At 40.2% G+C, this 10,032-nt stretch overlaps 1 protein-coding gene across 1 annotated transcript; it reads right to left on the bottom strand.

Moving 5' to 3' along the window:
* Window positions 1-1,751: 1,751 nt before the first annotated feature.
* SPATA19 (spermatogenesis associated 19) lies at window positions 1,752-7,298 on the bottom strand. The gene is made up of 6 exons (XM_006892855.1): window positions 7,221-7,298; window positions 6,976-7,032; window positions 6,407-6,499; window positions 6,152-6,243; window positions 2,143-2,220; window positions 1,752-1,824 (listed from the first exon to the last, which is right to left on the bottom strand). Exons 1-6 carry the CDS (start codon window positions 7,296-7,298, stop codon window positions 1,752-1,754), a joined length of 471 nt encoding a protein of 156 aa, XP_006892917.1.
* Between the last annotated feature and the right edge of the window lie 2,734 nt (window positions 7,299-10,032).

Genomic DNA, 10,032 nt, shown 5'->3' with positions numbered 1-10,032 from the left:
GTACTTGTCCCTCTTCAGATCCAGAGAGATACAATGCTGTGCTAATGCAGGCCATTTCCTTGACCCCGAGGGACATCAGCCTTAGAACAGAGAAATCCCAATGAGACATGCACATTACAGAGAAGTGACTAAGTCTGGTCACCCCACTGATGTTTCCCCAAACCTGTCATTCTCCACATTCTTAGAGTTATTTTTGTTGTGGTTGTGGTGTTTGTGGTTGTGGTGGTTGTTGTTATGTACCGTCGAATCATCTTCAACTCATGGCAAACCTATGTAAAACAGCCCTAAATCCTGTTCTATCCTGTGCCAATCTTATTGTCTCTAACACACCTACTTCCATTACCCCAGTCACAGAATCAATCCATCTCATAGAGGGCCTTCCTCTCTTGCCCTGTCCCTCTATCCTCCAAGCATGACATCCCTCTCCAAGGACTGGTCCCGCCTTGCAACGTGTTCAAAGTATGTCAGATGAAGCATCAGAATCTTTGCTCCAAGAATCATTCTGATCTTACCCTCTCTGGGATGAACCTGTTTGTTCTAGCAGTCCATAGTTTACTCAGTACTCTTTTCCAGCACCACAGCTCAAAGGCATCAGTTCTTCTGTTATCCCTAGTCATTGTCCAGCTTGCTGATGCATAGCTAGTAATTGCAAAGACTATGCCCATTTAAAGGAAAAGTTGTAGTCTCCTAAGGACATAGAGCCCTAATTCTTCCTAGTGAAGTCACCACTGGCAAGTTACTTAGCCTTCAGAACCTCAATTGTCTCATCTCTACTAACAGCAAAGAACAGTACTTGCCACGGGCTCAAACAACCCCCTGCAGTAGATATTACAACTGCACTGTCACTCATAAATGGTAAATCTGGCTCTGAACTTTGGCTTTACCTCATCTTTCTCTGATAATGGACACAAAGAAAACTCCTCATAAGGCTGTTTTATATCAAATTAGAATCCTTGCGAAAGAGTCTTTTTAGAACAGTGCATAAAAGAAGTACTCTATCGGTGCCAGTATGACCTCTTCATTGCCCTATTTCAAGCCTTTGAAGAGCCAGATTCTTCCAAAATTAAGCCCTATTTATCTCCCACACCAACCAGCAGTCATCGCTGATAAAAGCATGACGGATTCCTATCGCCAGTCACCTTATCAGTGGTGATGATCACTCAAGACCTGTTGTGTACTGTTGAGTCAGCACTGATCCATGACTCTCCAATGGGTTTTCAGAAGCAGTAAATCTCACAGGAGGAAATTGCTCACCTGGTGGACTGAAACCATTGTACCTTTGTGTTCAGAGCTCAATTCCTTATCAGTAAGCCACCAGCGCTACCGAGTCCAAAAGCGAAAGCCAAGTAACCTGAAGACCTCCCTGACCTGTGTCTCCTCTCCTGACTCCCACACTCTGTGGTTCTTCAATTTAGCATGTGATTCCAAGACCCTAGGAGTCAGTAAAATGCACACAGGTGTCGCCATAGACCTACTGAGTTAATACCTACACATCTGTCACTTCTCCCATGATCTTATGCAACACTGAGACACAATCGCCTATATAATACTACAATTGGAAGAGTCCGAGAACCCTGTCTAAAATGCAATGTCAAGGTCTTCTAGAAATTTGAGATAATATCAGGAGCTTATGCCTTATGTCCTCATTGGCCCAAAGCTCGATAGGTCTGTGCTCAAATCCTGTGCCTTTTTGTTGTCCAAAAGAACCCACTCTTCTGCCCAGCTGCTCACCTGCCAGCCCTTCTCACTCGTCACTCATAGCAGGCAAAATAGGAAGACTTGATACATGGATCTTGAGAAGAATTAACAGTCAGCTGTGATATGCTGCAAAGAATAAAGGAAAGGAACACGGGGCAAAAAGCTGTAAGTACCAGATACTGTAAAGGGCAAGGTGGCTAGGGCTAAGAGATTATGTAGGCAGCCACAGGGGCCCACAAGGGCCTGAGAGCAGTCTTACAGGGAAGTGGTCAGCCTGGAAGAGCTCCAGACACACTGGGGGGAGGGTGGTGTTGTGAGGTTCTCAAGGAGATGTCCCAGAGATCCACAGAAGAAAGAGTAACATTGCTCTATTGCACGGTTGAAGCCCAGCAGACACTCCCATCCTTATGATCCCAAATGAACCACCTTATCCAGAACGCTTACCTTCGTCTCACTTGCTCTATCCGATCCCGCATAGCATCCTCTCTCACCTCACTTGGAACTTGGAAGATACGGGTATGGCTGCAAAAGGCCATTCAAACATGTGGATTCTTACATTCTTTATTTCACTTGGCACTGGGAAGCTGCTAGACTCGGGTTATACACAGTGTTAGTTGTGATTATTAAGGCTGTGTGTCAACCTGGCTGCGTATGATTATCTAGTTTGGCACTTATGATGTGATATAGCCATTCTTTTGATGTACTCTAAGAGCAACAAATCAATTTAAGGCACGTTTTGTAGGAGGTGTGACCCCTTACATATCAAATATAAAAGAAAGTCTGATAGAGCTTATTTGCTTTTGCTCAGTCTGGATCCTGTTTTGAATTGTCACCTCCAGTTCTGGGACTTGAGCCAGTGGACTCCCTTGTCTACTAAACTTAGATCTGTCAGCCTCCAAAGCCAGTCACCTAGCACCTTTGTCATCAATACAATTGAGAATAAGCCTCCTCCCTGAGGTCTGGCCTTCTGACCTGGGACTTAACCAGTCTCTACAAATAGTTGGATCAGTTTCCTTTATATAAATATTTATCTATCTCTCACTATATAAAAATAGACAGACAGACAGACTCCAGACTCTGTTGGCTTGGTGCATAGGGTATCAGCAGTTTGAATTCACCACTTACTTCTTGGGGTCAGATGAGCAGATAGAAAGTGGGAGATACACATATCAAGAGAGAGAGATTGTTTTTTGCTTCACTTTATTTTGTTTTTCTAGGAAACCCCCAGGAAACAAATTGTTCAACATATCTCCCAGAGAGCAAATCTATTTACCACTAACAACTCCTGAAGAAAATAAGACAGAAAAGCAAGATCAGCTACTGTGAAATTCTAATCCATGGTGATGCCACACCAGCAATTACAGGAGAAGTGGAAACTATTTTACTATTATTAGCTTGACATGGAGATACTAAGTCTTGCTGCATTACCATGTGCTTCTGAGCTGGCCTTTCACCCATTTTATTTAATGAACATAAATGGGGTTTGGGTGGTTGGGTTTTTTGGTTGTTGTTGTTGTTGTTGTTGTTTTGTTTTGGGTTTTTTTTTTTACCATTCATGTACTATGCAGTCATGAAGCAAGCCTAAACACTCAAAAATGGTCCCAGGAATGGTGAAGAAAATAGAGCATAAACAGCTTTGCTAAGATTTCAAAGCAGTTCAGTATGATAAGATATTAAAGACATACTTTCTGAACTCCTCACCAGCTTCATCATCAGCTGTTTATAATCAGTTTAATGTCATATGGATGAGAGAAAATTCTGTCTAGCAGGTACTTCCTATGATTTAAACTGATGGACCAGACTGGAGATAACCAAGACAGCACACATGTAAAATTCCTTTACATGTAAGATTTTGAGAAGTAAACAGAAGGTGCTATTTGTGTTTGTGGTTGACTAATTTTATCATGCATATTCTTTGTAATTCCCTGCTTATTCTTTCCTACACCATGTTCAACTTCTCCCCTTAAGAATATGAGCACTTCACTTCTGTTTCTACTGAAGGCATCTTCTCCATGCTGTGCCCTGTCCTTATGCTCTGGGCCGTGCGATGATTAAGACATTGATACTTTGACAGTTCAGCTAATGATGTGGGAAGGGGAGAACAGGAGACAAACTCATAAATATTGCTCATACAAGTTGGAGTCACATAAAATAAGTATTTGAAGAAAAAAATAAATAAGGAAGGATTACAACAGAGAGTGCTCCCAGCCTGGGGGAATTAGGGGAGTTCTCAGAGAAGAAAGGATTCTAACAGTAAACAATGAGGATGTAGATGACCAAAGGGAGGTAGCCTCTGGGAGCAAAGTCTTCTCTAGTAGGCTCTGGTTTATCAGTTCCTGCCAAGTTCAAGGGCAAGTCAGTAAGTGTCATGCTTTTCTGAAGGCCTGGGCCAGATTCTGTCTAAAATCTGTTTGATCGCCGTGAAGCCACTGCTCTTGGCTTTTCCAGCATTTTCGTTGCCTTTCACAGACTTTATCCACCTAGTTAGATCTATCGCCTTGAAATTGAAAGTTTTTTCTTATTCTTTTACCCTCATCTAGAGAATATAACAATTATCAACAGCTCAGCACATAGCTGTCAAGCAAATGAACATAAAACAATGTCAAATAAAGCAACATATGTTCCCTGATGCCTTGTTACTAAAACTAAGAGATCGCCATACTAGCGGACTGTAGGGGCAAAGAGCCTTATTTAAAATGTTTGCTTACTTTAAATCTCCTTAGAAAATCCATAGTGCAAAAAATGTAGATGATTGGCTGTGTGATTCCTTTTATATGTCTCAAATGCTTAAATTTGGTTAAGATAAATAACTAAAGTTTTAAAAGTATTGGATGCTGCTCTCCATATTATCTAAGCCAAACAAGGCAGCATTTACCATTCCAGTGCCCCCTCTGCTGGCCTCAGACAACCTCCTGCACGCACAGCTGTGACTGGATGGCAGCACCAACATCTGTGATTCTTAGTAACTTTGAAAGATTTCCCATCCAAAATAGCTTTCCCAGAAAGGCTTCATATTCTACCACTGATATTTCGTATTTCACCACCGATTCCTTTCTTTTGAGTAATTATTCTACATTTGAGCCTTTTTTTAAAAAAATGCTGACAACACTGGCAGGGTTTTGGTTTTTACTTTTCCGTTTTAAACCCTCTTGTAACTGAACAACCAGCTTATTTTTGGAGGCTGTAAATCACATGGGAGGGAACTGACCATATTTTTCTCTCTGAGCCTCTTGTGGATTTGAACTGCCCGAGGCATCTTTAGGCTGACAGTACAACTCCCACTGGATAATGTTACCAAAGCTCCCTCTGGGAAGGGTAAATATGAAAATCCTAGATCTTGAATAAAACTTACTTCTCAAGTGCTTTGTGACTCTTGAATCAAGAACCATAGACCAGAGAACAAAACTGGGAGTGAAGGCTTGAAAATGGAGCATAATGGTACCAATATAATAGTGCCTTCAGAGTTCTGTGTAGGAGAGTTTGATTTCACAGATTGCTACTAGAAATGAATGCAGCAGGAAGAAGATATAAAATCTTATGCCAACAAAATGGGCTTGCTCTTCTGACCCAGTTCCACCTGTCTTGCCTTCTAGCATCTTTGGCGGGGCGGGGTGGGGGGGGACATGCTGGTAATGCAGTTCTTGGGATGGGACCCAGTGATAGATAGGCTAAACAAATCTGTCATAATGTGAAATGTAGGATTTTTACTTCAGGTGTTAAGAAACCAAGCCTATCTCAGATGCAGAGGAAGTCCTTGTTTGGTTTTTTGCATTTTAAGAGCTTATTTTCTTCTAGCTCTTTAAAATGCATCCACTCCTGAACAATTCAAGTACAAAAATAATAGAAGTCTAAAATTTCTTCAGAATCAATTAAGATGAGGTGAATAAGACCTATTTTCCAGTCCCGCAAATAATTTTAAAATTTAGGAAACAGGTAAGCTTTCAAGATAGCAGAAATTCTACCTTCACACCCTCAAAGAAAATAAAATATTTCCAAGCCAAAGGAAGCATCTCTAGAGAAGAGTGTTCATAGATTTGGTTAGCCTGGAATTATGAAGAGAAGTCCCTCCCTACTCTTTTGCTCAGAGCAAATGGGATGCTTTACCTCCATCTTTCTTTTGTGTGTGTAATTTTTTTAAAAAATGTATTATTAATTTCAATGAAAATTTACAGAGACTTTGAATTTCCATTCATTCATTGTTGCACTTTTCTCCCCTCCCAACCCTCCCCCCGCCCCAGTACACTACCCTCTTGGAAAAGTAAAAGACAAATTCTTTCATTGTTTTACAATTCCCTCCCCCCCCTCCACTATACAGCCTTCACTCTGGACTCCTGTCATGACAAAAATACCTAATAACATATCCCTCTTAAGCAGTTTTCTCCCTCATCTCTTTCAATGCAGTATCCATTATTGACTCCATCTTCCTCAGTCTCCCCCCAACCCCAAGGTTTACCTCCATCTTATGAACTGGATTCTAGTTCTCTCCTCCAGGACATCTTGACTCTGGTTTGTTAACAACTCAGACTTTGAAAAACGTTGTTTTTCCTAGGAAATTCATCAGTGTCAGGCCCAGACAATTCTTCCCTCCCAGTTCTCACCCCACTCCCCTGCCCCCACCCCACTTTGTAATTCTATGCCTCTTTCACATTTTTCTTCCCCTGCCACCCCAGGCCATTAGCCTCAGATTTTCAAGGACTGCAATCATTACCACATCTCTGGTCATGTGTGTATCTTTGCCATGGATGGATGGGGAGTTGCTGAACATCTTCTCCTTTATGCCCTGAGAAGCTTCTTCTTCAGTCTGAAAGTTGAGCATTTTCCTCTGAACCAGGATTATTCTGTACACCCTCCTCAATCTATCTCTCTATCTCTCACTCTTTCTCCCTGTATTCCCTCCTTATTTACACAAATACCTCCCCATCTCTCCTTTCCTTCAATAACCTCATCTATTGTTACCATTCTGTGAATTTGCAGAGAACTCCCTAGACATCGTTGCACTGAGAGTGGAAAATCTGAGTCTTATTTGATCCAATATGTTTGAGACATAAGGTTGCATAAAAGAATGAGAGAGTAGCACCATTAATAGATCTCTTAGAACACCAGTCTCTGTTCTTTAGGGTGTTCAGGTGAATTAGAAACACTTCTGGACAGGAGTTTTAGCAAAGGTTAAAATCAGGAGAGCAATTCTATGGAGAAGGACTTGAGTACAGACCCCTACATCTTCTGAGGCCCTCTCTAGAATTTTGACTGCTATGAGTTATAGAGAATCTTACTCACTCTTTTCAACCAGTGCTGTACCACAGACACAGCCTCACTTTCCACAACTTCAACATCCTGGAACAAATTAGGAAGTCAATGCCCTCAGAATACCCAGGAGGCCAGTTTCTCTTCTCTACATTTTAATCCAGAGTCTAAGAATATATTAGAAAATTTCTGTGGAAATGCAACAGAGAGGTGTACAGGGATAGAGGGGGAAGATATATGACAAACAAATCCATGTGACTACCACTAACTCCACTCACCAAACTGGTTTTTGGTGGGAAGGAGAGCCCCACACCTTTGCGAGCAAGAATGTACACAATCCATGTTGTAATGATCATCTTTGGATTTATACCAGGCCTCTTTCTTGACTTCCTCCTTCCATTGAAGCTGCCTGTGAATGCCTATGGGACAGGAAAGTCATTGAAGGAAAGTGTGCACCTGATTGGCTGCCCAGTAATGATGTAACAATGACTACTCTTAATCTCCAATGCCAAAGTGGAAATGAAAAAAAGAGACCAGAAAGTCTTTTCTACTTTAGTGATGACCAGAGCCAGGAATAAAGAGATATAGGTATAGGATTAGATTTTATAAAGAGCCTTGACCAGATTGAGGTGGACCCAAAAGAGAAATTACACAAATCCTAGCAAAAGAATCTCAGGGAGGGAAAAAGTTGATGACCCCTCCCTTACCCCATCTTAAACAATGCTGAAGTATAAAGAAATTTTATCATTTAAAAGAAAAAATCTATGGCAAAGTAACCTGGATTTTCTAACATTGATTCTTTACAGCAGCATAAGCACTTCTTATTTTTTTCTTAACATAGAGCGGAGAAAGGAGATTAAAAGAAAACATCATCAAGGGTATTCAATCTATCTATTTTGTGTAATTTATTCTGGACATAACTGTGAGCTCTCAATATAGGTATTGGAATTCTCCTTGCTGAAACTACAGATATGATCCTGTTTGGAAATAGGATCTTCCTTTTGCTTTGTTAATTAAGTAATGTCACAGTAGAGTGGATCCTGAAGTTGATCACTTCCAAGTTATAAAAAGGCACATGCAGAAGGAAGATATACGCAAAATAAGGAGCTATCTCAAGCAGACACCAGACACTAGAGATGGCCCAACAGGAGTTGACACAACTAACAAGGGAACTAACAGATCTGTCCTGAGAGGTGAAACCAAGCTGCTCCTTGAAGGCAAGGGTTTTTAGACTCTTTCTAACATACTTTGGGCATGTAGCCAAGAAGGATCAGTCTTTAAACAAGGATATCATGTTTGAAAGGATGGAGGGACATCACAGGAAAGGACAGTCCCAGATGAGATGGATTGAGACAATAACTGGGGTAATGAGGGTAGGTATGTCAGAGGCATTGAGATCGGCTCAGGATAGAGCAGGGTTCAGAGCTATTGTGCAGTGTCACTATGAGTCATAGTCGACTCGATGGCAAATAATAAAAACAACAAAACCCTAATTTAAACATCTAGCCTCCTGATCTGTGAGAAAATAAACTTCAATTCTTTAAAGTCAACCACTTATGGTATTCTGTCATAGTGGAGACCATAGGGACCTGAGAATTCAAATAGTAAGCATTATAGAATAAAAAGTAAAAGTGCCATTTCACATAAAAGATGTTTCCTGGTTGTTCTGTTTAAGGTAGTCATGGTGGACTGTGTTAGTGTTAGATCAGTTAAGTAAAGATAAAGATTGTGTTGTGGCCTATAAGTTGGGGTCAAAAATATGACAAGACTCAGATATTTTTTGTTCCCATCCAGTATCCTCAAGAGTTATTGTTGTATACCATCAAGTCAAAATCAACCCAAAATTGACCCTCCAGCTGGTTTTCGAAGGAAATAGATGGTATAGAAGGAGATGTCTTTCTCCCACAGAGTGGCTGGTAGATTCAAACTGTGTACCTTTGCGTTGACAGTGCAATTCCTTACCAGTAAGCCATAAGAGCTCCCTACCCTGTTAGCCACTAGTAAACCTTGTCCCTCAACATCATCAATGTATGTTTTCTTCAATTTTTATATAAAGGCGATCATACAGTATTTATTCTTTTGTGATTGCCTTTTATGCTCAGAATAAATCAAGTTACTTTTTTATTGTATTTAGTATGCATCAAAACTTCATTTCTCTTTCTAAGTAATGTCCCATTGTCTGTGTACATCACGTTGTTTATTCATCCACTGATTGGCATTTAAGGGTTTTTTATTTGTTTATAATTCATATTGTGATTTGAGTGAAAGTTTAAAAAGAATATTGAGTTTTTTCAGTCATTCATGTATATTTTGTTCCATAAATTAGTACAATATTCATAATGATTGATCCTCTATTCATTCCTTACTGTTCTTTTCTTCACCCATCTTAATAAGTGTTCACCATCTATGAATAGACTTTCTACTCTATTGCCTTCCCTTTCCTGGTAGCCACACTAGATTGATTCTCTCTTCATTTAAACTTTCTCTAGCTTTTTAATAGTGGTCTAACACAGTTTCTATCTTTTGTATCTGATCTATGTCACTCAGCATAATGTCCTCTAAACGTAACTCTATTTTCAGTCTTTTCCAAGTTTGAGCTATTGTGAATAGTGTTGCAATGAACATTAATGTTCACGTGTCTATTTTTATCGATACCTTCAAGTGCTTTGGGCTTATTTCTAGCAATAGAATTTCTGGGTCATGTGGTAGTTCTGTTTCGGGGATTTTTAGAAACTTCCATATTCTTTTCCACAATGGCTATATCATTTTGCATTCTCAGCAGCAATCCAGAAGGGCATAAATTTCCCCACATTCTGTGAACATGTGTTATTTACAGATTTTTTTTACCATCTTATTGGGAAGTGAAATGGTATTTCATTGAGGTTTTGATAGGAGGGGCTATTCTTTGGAGAGGAACATCATGATTGGAAAGGTGGAAGGAAAATGAAACAAGAAAGATTGACACAGTGACTGTTGTAATGGGTTTAAGTGTGTCAGAGATGATGAGGACAGCACAGGATAAGACAGGATTCAGATCTTTAATTCATTGTGTTGCTATGAGTCTTATTCGGCTTAACAGCATCTAACAAC

Source organism: Elephantulus edwardii, unplaced genomic scaffold, assembly GCF_000299155.1.
Source record: "Elephantulus edwardii isolate Elephantulus edwardi_28Jun2011 unplaced genomic scaffold, EleEdw1.0 scaffold00120, whole genome shotgun sequence".
NCBI classification, from domain to species: domain Eukaryota; kingdom Metazoa; phylum Chordata; class Mammalia; order Macroscelidea; family Macroscelididae; genus Elephantulus; species Elephantulus edwardii.
The sequence above is the reverse complement of the archived record's forward strand: the minus strand, read 5'-3'. Positions and strand labels throughout refer to the sequence as shown.